Genomic DNA, 16,255 nt, shown 5'->3' with positions numbered 1-16,255 from the left:
TATGGCTTCAAAAAATGAGGTTGGTGATCAAAACACATTTAAGGCCCAGTAATGCACTGGGGACACCAACACTGGTTCAACACTAGCTCAGCTCCTCAGTGACATGCAGGCACTCAAAAAAGTTAGTATTTCTGGCTGACTTGTTAGGCTCTCCTGGAGGCAAGGAGAAGTCCTGATTCAGTCTGAGCACAATGCAAGGATAGGAACTAACCTCAGAAATTAAAGAGGCAACATTTCCTAAGGCTTCCTCATAGGAAAGCAGAAAGGAAAAGAAAGGATTAGACTGTTCAAAGTTGAGTAGCAAGAAGTCAGCTCATGGTTGTCACCTACCTCAAATTTCACAGGGTGGTCTTAAATGTTGGAAAGACTCCTTCAGAACTCACCCCATTGCTTAGCAAACAACTGTTTCTGTTACAGAATTAAAAAGCCTTATATAAAAGGCCGAGACCAGGAGACACGGGCACAACAAGTAGAAAAGTGTAACAAATGAGAAGACCCAAAATACGCATCTACTCATTATTAGGCCATCTCTCTTCGAACTCACAAAAAATGTTACTATTAACTGACTTGCTAGTTGTCTATGCAAATCATAACTCAGCTTTCTTTAAAAAAAGTTTCTGAAAACATATTCCAATATTAATAATAGAAAAATGAACCATTTTTATAACAAAAATCTTGATTTATTAAAAGCTGGAACTGGTTAAAGATAAATCCTTGACATAAGGTTCTTGTTAGCTTTAAACTGTAAGCATAAAAATACCCTAGAATTATGTTTTGGTATGGATGAAATGTACACTATATAACACATAAAAAGAGCCTTGACTTGCTGCTATTATTTTTAATTAGGCTCTCTAGCACGTATGGTTTTACCTTCCAACACCAATTCAAATTTGGGAAAAGGGAGGGTCTGACTCTCCAACTCATGGGACTGGCAATTCCATGGCTCATGCCTTGGAGCACTAATGCATTTTACATTAGCTCTAAGCATCAGGAAATCCTGGCTTCTGGCGCCAAGAAGTTCAAAACGGTAATGACACACATCTGAAAACTAGGATTCGCCGTTCGACTGCCAGTATCTATTCTATCAAACAATTCAGTCCTGCTCTGTTACAAATAGGATAGAACATTTGCAGCAGTCCACACTGTTTCCAATTAGACTGTGTGTCTGGACTGCAGATAAATCCACAGAGCAATCATATCGAAAAAAGTCTTCCTAGAATACAGAATTCTAACGAGAAATTTACAGATGCCATCATCAATGGCAATTACCAAGTTTGTCATTCGCCAAACTGCAGTTTTTCTGTTTTCTTTCTTGAGGTGAGTCTCTAAAATGCCCTGAAACATTACAAAAAAATTCTACAAATACTTAATTTAACTAGGTATACACCAGATGTATTTTGCTACTCATTTTAGTTGGAATACAATCAGATTAAAAAGCAGCTTATTAATGTAGCTCCCTGATAAGGGATTGAAATTTAAGGTTGAGTCATCTACTTTAACTTTTACTCAAGGACACTCAAGTTGTTGTTGGTTTTTTTTTTTTTTTCCCCAGCTGAAAGTTTTCTGTTAAAACAATAGCACTTTGACTGGGGCTATATCTAAGTTTACTGGAAACAAAGGAGTCTGCAAAGCTTCACCCTACACACCTTTCCCCGCACCTCCAGGGGGGCATGAAGGCTGTTGGCACCACATACCCATACAGTGTTCTGGTTAATACAGAAATCTGTCATCTCCTGGGTTGTGTCTCTATTTTAGAGTTAAAATGGTAAGTCACATAGTGAGACTCCAGAAGTAGCGTATAGCTCAGTTCCCTCAGTTTCTCTATCACCTGCATGCTCTGAAACAAAGGGCTACACGCTAGTCTAAACTTGACCCTCACTGAGTATAAACACTTTCTTTTTTCAAGAGGATCCATCTCTTAAGTCCTACTTTTTTTTCCTGATTTGACCATTTTAGTTATTTTAATTTGTTCTTAAAAATGTTACCACTATCCCACCTTTGCTGAATGTTCAGCTTTCTGGTGCATCAGAGGTAGAAGAAACAAACAAGTGTAACCATCCACTGCCCTTTAACAATTACAAGAAGCCAAAGTAAGGGAGAAAAAAAATAATCTTTTTTGCTTCAACTGTATATACTGGGAATTACTCACATTTTACAAGCGATGACTAAAGTTCTAAGTGGTGAAAAATAACCTTCTTCCACTGGAAAGAAACAAGCTCAACCACAGGGCTGGACATGTCCAGATAGCATCCTGTTAAAGTGAACTCTGTATCTTGACTGTAATGCATTTGAAATATTTCCTGTTAATGACTGCACATAATTCATGCTCTATAAAAGGCATTTCTTAACTGATACAGGATCTATGAAGGTTACATTATTTGAAACGAGTCTTTTCTGTGTTGAACTCATGGGAGAAGTGTACTCAGAAATTCAAACTGGAACAGTTTACTAACATTCAGAGAAGGAGAGGTCATTGACCAGAGGGAGAATTCAGAGAAACATCTCCCAAAAGTCAAGCTGGCATCTTTTGCTCATGTAGCAAATTATCAAAGTAAGTTCCATCAGTAATCTGAGAATACCTTGGGAAGACTTAAATTCAGAGAAAAAAAACAAAAACAAAAAAACAAACCCACAGAAAGAGTTTCGGCAGGTGAGAAACTTGTTTTTAACAGTTTAAGAATATTGGAAACAGAAGTTTTCTGAGTAATCAGCATCTCATGCCTCTCCTTAGATATTTCCCAACAACAATGTCTGAATAGTATTTGAGTAATTGTCATAACATAGTTGTGTGTTCCAGTTTTACTTTTCTATTCTACAGGCTTTGGGATCGCTATGATGTGTTACAACACATGTTAATATGTTAAAAGAAACGTGTCATTCAGAAGGACAGACTAGAACCGCTTTTTCAGTGTAAGCCATTCCCACTGCTATGAGGGCAGAAATTGTTGAACGCCACAAATGAAGCCATATAAAGACATTTGAATAGCCATTGTTGGATTACATGCATTCTTTACAAACGGCAATTTACCTGCTAGAGAAGGGATGCTGCCCAACAAGGTCTCCATTCTGAAGATGGTAGTCACCGAAGAAATCTGGGCTCACCGCTCCATCAGGGGCTATCAGGCCATCTATAAAAACAAGAAAGTTTCAGTGACTGTATGAAGCAGCATGACTTCCAGGCAAGTGGGCAACACAACCTGTGCTGGTTTGTCTTAGGAATTCATTAGCAACTTGCAATATTTCTGGGAGGAATGTCAAGCCACAGTAATACTGAAAAACAGCAACTTCAATTACAAAAAAACTTTACTGGGCCTCCAAGTAGCTCAGCATACTGCCCTGAAAAAAGCTGTACCTAAGAAACACTCTCCTACCCCTTCTTACTCAGGCCTGTAAAGATTATATCAAGACCTATCTTGTCTGCCCCATCACAAAAGTGAGCCAGGAGAAGAAGTAATGAGAAGGGTCAAACATTAATCTGGGCCAGCAGCATGAAAGTAGAAAAGCAGCAAAGGTTTTAATTGTTCAGACTCTACCCTTCACCACTGTGTCTCTTAAAACTGATTAAGAAAAAAACAGGAAAGCAACTTCAAATTTATTTCATCTCCCCCGTATTTTAATGTCTTCTAGCTATTTCCTAGAAAGGTGGTCTTTCCAAATGATATCCTCTCAACAACATCACAGATTACGTTTTCTTCTACTTCCTTTATATTCAAACACTGGCATATGAAGATGCAGACATTTGTAAAGCCAGTAGTACCCTTAAAGGCTTCACAGTCTCTACTTGCTTTGTAAGGAAGAGAAGAAAATCAGGGAGTAACATTTTCCCTCTGTTACATCAGTGTAAATCCAGAGCGTCTTTGAAGTAAAGTCAGTGAACTGATCCCAGCTGAATGAGAGGCCAGCTTAACTCTTTCTTGTTCTCATTCACAAAACACATTTCTTGTTAATATTAAGGGCACAGTTCTTGCTTGTTAATTAGTCTTAGGCTCTAATCAGATAAAATGAGCTATTTCATTAAAACAGACCCTACATCAGTTCATCTCCATTACTGTATGCAAACGATCCCAGACTTGTAGTGCAGAAAGCATCCAATAAAAACAAGATAGAAACAGGTACATTCAGACTGATACTTCAGTAGCTCAGCAGAGGGGAGAGAGAGATTCCTAATGACTAGGAAGTTACAAATGCCATTCCACTTTAAAGAAAGAGAGATAAGATCCAGGGAGTCACAGGCCACTTAGCTTAACCTCTGTGGTTTCAAAACTACTAAAACTGCCTGTGCAGGAAGCAGTGGAAAGTTACTTACAGACACAAGGGCTTAGAGATGACGACTCAGGCATTCAAACAAATCTCCCTGTGCTTTATGAATTTACCTGATGTTTTTTGAAGATAATATAGTGACAAATGATAAAAGGAATAGAATTGACACATCTAGATTTCTAACAGACATTTGATGAGGTGCTACAGAGATTCATTTAGAAGATAATACCTCATGGGAAAGTGACTGAATACAACGCAACAGATTGTAAATGAAAAATGCTAGCCACGATCAGACTACATTTTAGCAGCATAAGATAGCTGTACCTGGCTATATTCTAATTGTATACATGTGTATACAGTATGTGAAAGAGTATTACTTGACAAGCAAGTAACCTGGCACAGATCAATATTACTGTCTTTCAGCACGCTCAGGAAGACACAAGTGCCCTGTGATACCATATGGATGTAAAATGACCGAAGAAGAGCAAGGAAAGTTGAAATGGCTATTATTAACACTTGTGCCTATCTCACCAACTATTCTGTATTTTTCACAGAAACGAGGGGGAGCATGAGCACTTTTATACCCGCAGTACTTCAGATGAAAACCAGTTTAAGTGACTATGTATTTTAAACATCCGGTTCGGTTAAAACTTATTTGAAAGCAGAAAGAGTTAAAATCAACATCTATCTTTATATTAATAAAGCAAGCACTATATTTTAACTCTGAGGCTAGAGCTACCACTACTTAAAGTGTCTTCAATCAAGAGTGCTAACATTCAAACCATAACACTCGGACTTATGGCTCACATTAATTTATAGGAAAATGAAAGCACATGGATAGCATCAGCTGCATGTAATATGATTATACAGTTAAAGGACATCTGTTGTTATGTACATTTCAAGATAAATTAGGGTTATGTATTTTCAGAGCAAGAGAGACACCGAGCTCAGTAGAATCTCTGAAGTTACCTTCATAAGTTTTTCCTGTAGGTTTAAATTACTATGCAAAAGAGATGTTGGTATATCATTGCAATAAGGAACTCATCTTGCCATCAGTGAATTCAAGAACTATTATGGTTGAGGGGGGAACTGTAGTGAGGATCAGCCATCAGCGCAGGTTATTTCTAAAATTATCAAATTGAAATACAAGCATTTAATTTCTGACTGCACAAAGATTTGTACTTTTGTTATTTTTTGACTAAGTAATGCTCTGTCCTTCAGAAACCCAAATGCCTTCTCCAATTGGTACAATAATCCGTAGCCTTTTCAAAGGAATATTATGTCCCCTCTGGCCACGTCTCAAAAGTATAAATCTAGCAGACTTCAGAAGCACACCATTACTGGCAGTTGTCAGAAGGAACCCGAGAAGTGAATCTGTAGTTTGAATATCATCACCTACTCTTATACCTTTAAAAACAAAAGCACTTTTCAAACATCTGCAGAACATATCATTGGAAATCTGCCTCTCCTTCCCGGTCAAATATCAATTCCAACACAAAAATCTTTGTTCAAATAACATTGAGCCTGTAACATAAATGATTAAAAGCCAGGAAATTCAGTGTTACTGGTGCCACTCCATCTCTAGCTCACACTATTGGGAAAAGAAATAGCCCTATGAAATAAGCAAAGGGTTATTATTAAGACCTGTAAAGGGGAGACTACAATAGGCATGCTGGCACATCTTTAACTTAGGAAGCCTGAAGGAGACTTGATGTAATAAAAGACACTGGTACTGTACAACACATGGCTCACACTGCTAAACTTGTAGGTCTACTAGACCAAGATAAAGCTACAGAATTCAAAAGGGAAAAAACATACCACTAAAAAGGCAAGCTGCTATGACTGTCATGTAATCAAAAGTAGAAGAGAAAGAATCATTAAGTTCTGATATCCTTTGAGAATAATTTTGTAAATGCTACTTGGAGATCTTGCACAATTATTTTCTCACAGCAACTACAAGTAAAGCTTATGGGTTTTAGTGGTTTTGTTTTTCTTATTACTATTCCTGCAAATTCATACAGAGTCATAGAGTTTTGTGACTCATGCTTCATAGCAAAGGACTGGACACTTATGTGGAAAATAAAAAACCACAGACTCAAACCCAGCAATTAAAAAAATAAAAAAAAAAAAAATCCATGCGCACACAGTCATCCAGGAGTTTGAAAAGGATATAAAACCACAAGTTTGAGAGCATAAGCCAACTCCTAGTTATGAGAAGTTATGAAGACATTTATCCGGTGGGCAAATTATTTCATGATTGTCTCCTGCAGAGTTTTTTGACCCTTCCTCTGAAACAGCTGGCAATACTGGGTTAGATACATCAATGTCTTAATCCAGTATGGCAACTTCTATTTTCTTAGGAACTACAAAATCTTTACGGAAGCAGAGACACAGAGCAGATTCCACTTGAGATCCCCCAGAACTGTGCCACTTTGCACTACTAATAGGATTAAGCAAAATGATGAGAAATATCTTTTTTCTTTAGAAAAAAATGTATTAAAGGTTAGTCTTGAATAAGAACACGACTCTTCTCAAGAATAATTCTGGGGTTTTTTTAAACCAACTTCTTCAAATTGTCAAGTAATAAAACTTTTTCATATGAGGAACTAAAAAAGAAAAGTATTTACAGAAGAGATTCACACACTCCCCTAGATATACAGTAGCAAACCCCATGCAAATTAGATGAAAGTTACGGAATGATTGCCTCTGCTAAGGAACCTACATGTCTGATGTGGCTCAACTGAAGGCATTCATCAAGATCTGCAATAAAAATTCCATTACAGAACACACACAGGAGGCAGAACAAAATTCAGCATCAAATCCCATAGCTGTGAATTTAACAGGGATGAGAAGAGGTTTGTGTTTGCAAAGCAAACAAGCTATGGACACAAGAAATTGGCATGAAGAACAAGGCTGGGCCACCTTTATTGAAATCAGTCATCACGGTCAATTAGCTCCCCGAGACAGGTCTATTAGTATTTCTCAAGATCTGTAACACTTTGTAAGATCATGGATATGCAGTACTCAATCCATCACGAACATCCTAATAAGTCCAAGCCCAAAGCCTGGCTAGCATGCATCGGTGCTGCTCCCAGTGACACAAAAGGGTAACTGCCCTGCTGGTTTGAGTCAGCAGATTCTCTCTACAGCTCCAGGTCAAGCTGCCATTCCAAACACAGAGGTAGCAATCCCAGTCCTGAATACTAATATATGCTGCCTTACCTGCATTGTAGTAGAGGTCAGGTCTTTCCAGAATATCCCCTTCATGGATGTAGGGCTCAATACGATCATCACCATACAGGTACTGCTCACTGTCATCCATCTGCCGACTCTCCACCATCTCCAGCCACTGAGAGTTGTGCCATCGAAATTTCTCACTCTGGATTTTTTTAGCCCATTCCTCATCATATTCCTGTTAAAAATCACCACACAATATTTTAGGATGAGGTACAGACAAAGCTGTGTGGTTTAACAGGAAAGGGCAGCGGAATTTAATGTCAGTGAAAGATGTAAGTTTCAGAGCTCAGTGACTTAAATCCTCTGTTCAGTTTGCAGAGTACTTTGAGCAAACAAGGGAATGATTTTGCAAGCACTAGGCATTATTCTGGTTTTGTACATGCAGCAGGAGAATCTTCTCTTCATGATTTGTAACTTTACACCATCTAGAAAAAATTTCTGCTTTGAGCAGGGAAGTTCCATCATCACAGTCTCCTCGTTTGGTTATCGAGAAGAGCCAATTACTGTCAATTTTCAGGGGGATTTCAGCAATTAATTACTAACACTGGCCGAATGCCCTATACATCCTCATTAGATGAGCATTCACTAGGACAACCAGTTACTAGGAAATACAATGAAAAAGGTTGTGATAAGACCAATAAATCTGTATTTTGTTTCATGAGCTCCAATAAGACAGGATTTAATTTTCAACTTCTTGTCAAATTTTATAATGGCTTTCCAAGTTTAATACCAAATACCCAGAAAAGTGGTACACAACATTTGTAATAAAGAGGATAGGGGAATCCAAGATACAAAACCAAAATCTGAGAGAAACTTCTCCAGAAAGCTGAGGAAAACAGGATATAAGTTCCAGTCATTATGAAAACAAAATATAGACATGAAATTCCAATCTGGATTACAGCCTAATTGCACTCAAGTGATGCGATATTCAATATAAAGGAGCATCTGAAGAAGTGACATAGCCTATGGGTCACTGCAATAAGCTGTTCAGAAGTCTCTTCTAAACAGACCAGACTATGTAGGCTGTTGATTACTACTGAGAGAACACAGCCCCATGGATAATACTCAAGTTTCTCAATATGACCTGAAAGATGGGGCACAGCTGACTAGAGGAAACTCATCAACATATGAAACCTGCAGATGTTATCAATTTGGGAAGATTCACAAAGAACACACCATGGTTAAGACTTTTTTAATCAAAGGATTGTGAACAAGAATAACATTCATAATCAAAGTTTTTCTACTTGTGGGAAGAAACATCCTTGTGAAACAGGTTCCACTTCACTGTCTTATAACCTCACTACAAAGGACAGAAAAATTGAAAATCATTTCTTAACTCTCACATTGGTTAACACATGATCTAGACAGACTTTGTCCCTGGAGATCTAGCTGGAGTAGTTTAAGGTTTTTAAAATCTGTTTTACTTAGCCCTGAATGGGATGAAGAGTGTTCACACAATTAGCAACAATGCCTTGGCTGAGGAAGTGGTGATTTCTTAAACTGCTCCAGCTAGACATGCAAAAGTAGATCTGTTTATAACCAGACGTCAAAAAATAGCAGTGGAGACAGAGTAAGTTGGCTTAGTAGCTCAGGTTAAACTTCTGAAACACCTGTAGACTGTAAGTTGAGCTTTTAAACTGACTTAATATTCAACCTACCTTGTCTTCACTGCTATTAACCCAACATAGGTAACCCACTCTCTACCCTGTGCCTTTTCCACCCTTCTGACTGATCAATAACACAAAAACCAGCTGGCCCCATCTTTCTGGCAGAGGCTTCTCTGACATTGCTAACAAGTATCTAGAGTGTCCAAGATTTCATGGGGAATCATGTTGCATTGTGCAACCACAAACCCTTATTCTATAGCAGTGGGTTTTTAAACTTTGTTTTACTTGGAGAAATGGCAAGTTTGTTTCTCTTGGCTTAAAGAACAACATAAAATCCTTTTGATGGGACATCCATGCAAGTACCTGCAGATCTGGGGCTCTCATCAGACTGTGACATTATTCTAAGTTTCTCCAATTTCACCTCTGATCAACACTAATTACTAGACTTTTCCAATTCCCCTCTGCATCATCCTGGTACACAGAGGTCCCATTCAAAACCTGGTCTCCTGCAAAACTTCCATACACAGAGCAGGTATCACTTGTGGGATCCATAGATATTCTCAGTGTCTAGTGACCTCAAGCAAAATTCCAGGTTCCTGTCAGCCATCCAGTAATGCAGCAACCTTAGGGAGGGAGAAAAAAAACCACCCGAGACACCAAAAAACAACAAACACACCCCTATGCCTCATACTGTTTGGAAAAAGAACATCTCACGCTATTTCTGCCTCTTGATCTTTTCCCCCACTTCCACTCTTGATTAAAAGAAAGGCTAGAAATAACAGTACAAAACAAGAGTTTCCCTGAAAAAAGCAAGCTTGTCACTGAGGTTTATAAAATGACCCATAAAAAAATGAAAGGGCATGACTTTCAGTGATGACATCTGACCAGCATTTTGGAACATCTCCTTTGCTGAATCTGCCAGAGCTAAACTGTGAGTTATCTATTATGTCAGACTCCAGCAGCTGTGAATTACTTACAAGCTTTACAGAAACACCTTGTAACTGCCAGAAATCATACTGCAGTCGTAAGAAAACTATTCCCAGAAATCATGATTGCAAAGAAGTGGGGGAAAATAAACAAATTTAACAAACAGCAAATTCAACTAATCTGTAGGAAAGCTGAATCTCTTTTACATTACCCTGTTTACCTTTAAAAGTTCTCAAAAGCAGGAAGGCCAGCAGCTAAATTACCTAATTCACATTTACCATAAATGCACTTTGAAAACATTTTAATCTTCCCAAAGTTACAACCCCAAATGAATCCCACTTGCCCAACATCGGTGTTCCATTCCACACCACTGTCTGAACATGCTGAATGTCTGTCAAATAGACATGAAGTTCTTATATTCTTCCAAAAAAAAAAAAAAAAAAATCAGTTAACATTTCTGAGATCCTAAGTGATTTTTTTTCTTTAGACAAGGACAACAGGGCAGAATATTCCTATGTATTTGACATTTTCCATCCTATATTAAGAAGCTTAAAACTCCCAGGTATTTTACCTCAGTCATTCATCTATATTTTGGAAAACAGGATTAGCAACTGAACAGCAAGTTAGCAGCTGTAAGATTGAGCACAGCTGCACATTACTTAAAAATCACAAATTATCCATTCAAACAGTTTGGCTACTTTGTTACATTTGTACCTTGCATTTCACTATGAATGAGCAACAAGAACAAAGTGACTGCACCAGAATCAGATCAATGATCAGTTTTGTCCAGAGTTTCATTCTGGCAGCAATCCTAGAAAAGGATGATTTGCAATAATCTAGAACAATTTACATAACCTCAGCACAAAAAAGTTCTTTTAAGTACTGTTAGATCAGGACTACGTCTGTAGATTTTCCACAGAAATGTGCAGAAACACCACTGGGTAAATGATTAATGGAATAACATCAGAATGGAAGAAAAGCTGTAAATGCAGGACTACAGCCAAAAAGCACAAAGAAATGAAATTAAAGAAGTTTAGAGCAAAACAATTCCCTAAAACACAGCAAGTCTTCCAGTAATTATATTTTGAGCTATTAAAAGCCTTCTTTTAATTATTTTATGTGTTTTTTGTGGTTGTGGTTGGGTTTTGTTTTTGGTTTTTAAACACATGAAGCACACCTCCTTTACTAAGGAATTCCCGCAAAAATGAAACCAGAAAACTAAACATCATGGAGATACAAACATAGCTTTGTGCCCTCCAATCCTTCCAAATGTTAGGCTACTAGAAAAGCAGCGGGTGGGGGAATGAGAAGAAGGTGGACAGAATGTCCAACCCTCAGCCCCCTACCCCCCCAAATACTGCATGTTCAGAAACATAAAAGGAGGAATCCTGAAGGTTGATTTTATTCTCTTTGGAGCTCCCTGACATCACTGTTTTTAACATTCGGTTTCCATAAATCCAAAAGTGTCATAGAAGATGTATGGTTCGACTCTGCGAGGAATGTGCCATCCTTTTTGAAGTTCCACTTCCAACTTTGTTTACTACTGAACCATTGAAATATTATGAAGCGTTAACTGGCCTATTATCAGAGCGTGTCTGTTCCCTATCAGGGGTCCCCTTTGTCACTGGCTTCCGTCACACCTTGTATCTGATTAACACACTATAGGATAACATAGAGCTACACAGATCTGCTTTGTGTTCTCTCACAGCTGATGAAAAACAGATTTTCCTTTTCACTTTAATGTGGTTGCCCTTTAATTGGGTCTGTAATAGGGTTCATTTGATGTGATTCCTCATACTAAAACTGCTATACAGTAAGTAGAATGCTCATTATGTTCAAGGCTGGACTTGGTGATATGTTACATTCTTCATTATTTAACCATCCCTAAAACACACAGTTTACATAAAAGGTTAAATTAATCACTTATTAAGAAAGAAAAGATTTATCTTGCCTAGCTATCCAAAAGTTAGGCATGTCATCTGAACTATGTGCCTCTATAAACCAAGGAGAGAAACAGATGTTATGGATCACCTTCCGCAGGTGTCTATGACACCCACCTTACAGTAAGTACCACCGGAGGGCAATTCATTCACAGGCCAAAAAAAAATCCTTCTACCATACACCTGTGCAACCCAGAGTCACTTCTTCACAATCAGGTTCATCACTACGTGTATTGTGATAGGAAGCTAATAGAAACCTGTGGTATGAAACTAATGGCGAAGCAGAAAAGAGAGTGAACATCATGCCCCCTAAATTTAGGTGCCTACATAAAATGCACACCATCCACAGGGTTCCTATATTCTCAATAGCTGAAGAGAGAAACTTTGGAGGAATATAAGATATCTCATTGGCAAGCTATTATGAAAGTAACAGAGATCAGACTTTTGGCTCACCTTCCTAGTCTTAAAACTCCAAAGAGCAAACACCAATGCTAGAAGGAAATGTGTCAGAGATTGGTTTATGTGAAGACAAAAACAATCAGGACACGCCTGTCCTATCTGATGCTGCTTGCAGTGTGGTTATTCTTTTAGACCAGGTAGAGCCTTTCCTGTTGGGTGCATGCTCTTTGCCACAAAAAGCTACCAGCACCAAAGCAGACTGACTGCGAATTTAACAATGCAGAAGTTATCAGTGAAAACATTACGTCAACAGTTCAGCCTGCAGCCCCACACCCTAGCTGCCCTTCTGCCCACCTCGCTGTATTCACGACTATTAGAGGACAACAGGGGAACAAGAGACATGGTAGAAAGGCGGACAAGTGAAGGGAGAACCCTTTTTTCCCTGGAGTGACTACAGCACTCTTCATGGAAAGAGGACACCAAGCTGGAGTCAAAGGTTATCTATTTTCAGAGTACACTGCCTACTCAAATAAAGCCCACACCAAATCCCTGTGGTCTGCTCTTCCTTGATTCTAAGAGAGCTGGCCAACATCTTGTACAGCTGGCCCCAAATCCCAGAGCACTGAGGGTTCACAGCACATTCCTTCTTATGTGAAATTCCAGCATTCCTAACATGGAGGATTTCTGTCAGGGCACTCAGCTAACATGGAAAGATGCAAGCTGTTCATTAACACAACTTTCCATACGAGGAAAACGTTATTTGGCATTTTACAAATAACTGGGGCAAAGAACAAGAGCTGGAAAAACACCTTAGGCATAAAGCCCTTCCTAAATCACAGGGACAGTGCTATCTAGAAGATGTTTTACTTCTGCAGGAAGCATAATGATACACTCTTGACCATAAGAGAAACAAGATGGTACAGCAGGCCTGGATTCAAAGCTGTAAAAACATTGAACAGGAAAATGTTGGAAACAGGGAAGGCTCAGACTATACAGACCAAGGATCTGGCTATGGTTAATTAAATATCTTTAGAAGAAATGAGGAAAATCATTTAACTGCAATAAGACTAAGCTAGAAGCAGAAAGTGAGTGAGAAACCTGAGAGATTAATAATCCCTTTAGCTCTTGATAATATTGTCCGAGGTGAACAGAGTAAAGCCATCTCGAGTAAGCTGACATTTCTTTCCACAAGCTTTGAGTTGCAGGTGTCCAGGCTTCTGAGGCAGAGGAAAAGGGAACTTCATTTGCTTGAGACTCCTACACCAGCTGTTGATTCCAAGCTTTCAGCTGAACCACAAGACCTGTCTCTTTTAGGTGTATAAGTACGCTAAACTAGTTGCTTGGTGTCAAGACTCAGCACATGACACATGGCTGAAGCATTCCTAAATTATCAATGCAGACTTTCTTTTTGACAAAAGGGATATCTTGCATCTACCAGTGCAAAGCTGAAACTCCCCAGTACATACTATGCTAAAGCAGCACATCTGTTTCAGTTCATCAATGGCAGAGTCCAGCCAAGCTATATTAAACAAATCATCACTAGTGTAACATTTCCATAATTTCTGTGACAATTACTTTACTACAGAAAGCGTATCTCCCCTAAGGCTTATAAGGCATCCGATTTTCTTCAGTGTTATTTCAATCACACTATATAGAGCTTATTGATGAGTGAAAGAAGCATTTGTCTCCCCAAGAAGAAATTACTTTCAAATCTCTATTCTCCAACATTTAGTTTCTGATTTCCATCATCAGAGGAAGTAATCCTGTCAGCATGTACGGAACAAGAAGACTGAAAACTTAAGTTTTTCTTGTTGTGGATTTAGCACAGATAAGAAGTTTCACCAATCTTAAAGACTATGTCTGTTCAGACACCTCAGAAAGCACTAGTTGTGTAAAACTGCCACACAACCAAACACCTCAGTGTTTACAGACTGCTTTACCATATCCTCTGAGCTGAATGCAAAAACACCTATCAAGATCTGAGCTTCTGATAACTTACCGTTTCGTATTTTCTGCCATCACCATCTACAATGTGTTGCCTTTTTTGCCTGTGATTTTTGGTACTGGGAGACAAAGTGAAACCAGCTTACAACATTGCCAAGAAAGCAATCAGTTAGTGGTTCTGTCTGTCTTCCAGAGAAGAAGGCATATTGTGCTTCCTGCTCCCCACGGAGGCATGGTGTTAGTTATGGTTTATGCAACTTATAACTCAACAGCTAGATGATAAAGCTACAAGTGACCTGTGTGGAAGGAAAACTCTCCTAACTTACCAGTGAACACCATTCTAAGTGTGGCACTGCTCCACAACCAAAGAAAAAAAAAATTACTACCACACAAACTATTCTCAGTATGTGCTCGTTATCTTCTCCCCTACCCCCAGTAACAGCAGTACCATATCATTTCCTCCATTTATTCTTCCTCAAGGCCCAACAAGTCCTGTCCAGTGCTTCTTGCAAGCTCAGAAGCCTTTCCCATCCCTTATCACAGCACTCATTTACTCACAGCTAGCATAAAGATTACCTCTTAGGAAGGAAAAAAAAAAGCCAAGTATATTTTACTCATGTTAACATTGAATATGAAGCTATGTCTTAATGCATTATTCTTCTAGATTCTATAAATGTTGCTTAGTAATACCACTAACATAATTTTTCAGTAACTAGATATTACTAGGGACCACACTGTAAAGCTCCCCTATATGAACAAATCAATGTCTGAGACACTTGAAAACTGCACTGGCCCCAAGATAAAACAAGCATTGGAAGCACTAGACATGTCCAGCTTCACCCAGAAGATAAAAATCTTTCTACTGTTTCACTGGAGAAGTCCCTGGAAATAATTTATCTTGGTAAGCTGAACATATAATAGCCATCATAAATAAGTACTAAGTGCAAATTCATCTTAGTTGAAATCTTGCCCTTAATGAATGTCAACGGCAACTCTGCCATTAACTAGTGGAGCACAATTTTCATTCCATACCTCCATGAAGCAAAACCAGAGTCAGATAAAAAGAATCCCAACACAGAAAATGTTATGTCATTTTACTTTTTTTAGATGAACATTGAATTAGAATGTGTTACTAATGAGTATAACAGAAAAAGACAAAATAGACTATAGTACTGTGCAGCGTAAGTTAGGTCTTATGCTATCTTAAACCTTTTGGTGAACAAGCTGCATTATGCATAATTCAACTAAAGAAGAAACTAAGTAGATGACAAGAAAAACATTAAGGTAGTCAAAGACACTACTCAACTCATAGTTAAGCTCTCTTTGGTTTCATGACAGCTACTCTACATCCAAAAGGATGTACAGTCTGTACAATCCTAAGAAACTACAAAATGTTGAAATTTCTTTTTGGCAATAGAAGTCAATTCAATTAAACAGGCCAGGAGGAATTTTAACAATGAAATGCAACTTAAGTGGAATCAGTTTCACAATGTTTACTTCAAATGAAGAATACCCTAGAAAATACTAATGCTTCTAGAGTCCAGGTTCCCTAGAAGCAGACTATGCTTGCTATAAGAGCTGATAAAGCAACAGCACTTCATAATTCAATATTCTATCTCTTTTCAAAGTTAACAGTTTAATGCAAAACAAGTGTCCAAAAGTTTATGGTGATCAATGGACAGTTGGACAAACTAAGTCATGTAGCTCAAGGAAACCTATCCAAGAGCTGAAGACAATATTAAGAAGTTCAATATTATACTGACTGTTCCCCCAGCAGAAAATAACCAGCTTCAGGATCACTGCCCACATTTTCTTTCTGAAACAAATACTGGCAGCAGGCAATGTAGAAAAACTGAATAAAAGCTGCTTGGTAACAAGAACCATTTGGAGAACTAAGAAATAATGAAATGTAATGTGATTAATTTAAGTATAAAAGCACTC

At 38.3% G+C, this 16,255-nt stretch overlaps 1 protein-coding gene across 2 annotated transcripts in view; it reads right to left on the bottom strand.

The window, feature by feature from the left end:
• The window catches only part of KIFAP3 (kinesin associated protein 3), a 69,623-nt gene that overhangs the window by 16,534 nt on the left and 36,834 nt on the right, over window positions 1–16,255 (bottom strand). For both annotated transcript variants that reach the window (XM_074832891.1, XM_074832892.1), the window contains exons 18-19: window positions 7,483–7,672; window positions 3,029–3,128 (exon numbers count right to left, since the gene is read on the bottom strand). In XM_074832891.1, coding sequence (XP_074688992.1) covers window positions 3,029–3,128; window positions 7,483–7,672 — 290 coding nt within the window. The remainder of the gene's footprint in view (window positions 1–3,028; window positions 3,129–7,482; window positions 7,673–16,255) is intronic.

The sequence above is a fragment of the Strix aluco genome, chromosome 8 (genome assembly GCF_031877795.1).
Source record: "Strix aluco isolate bStrAlu1 chromosome 8, bStrAlu1.hap1, whole genome shotgun sequence".
In the NCBI taxonomy this organism is placed as follows: domain Eukaryota; kingdom Metazoa; phylum Chordata; class Aves; order Strigiformes; family Strigidae; genus Strix; species Strix aluco.
Note: the sequence above shows the minus strand (reverse complement) of the source record. Positions and strands in the feature narration are given on the sequence as shown.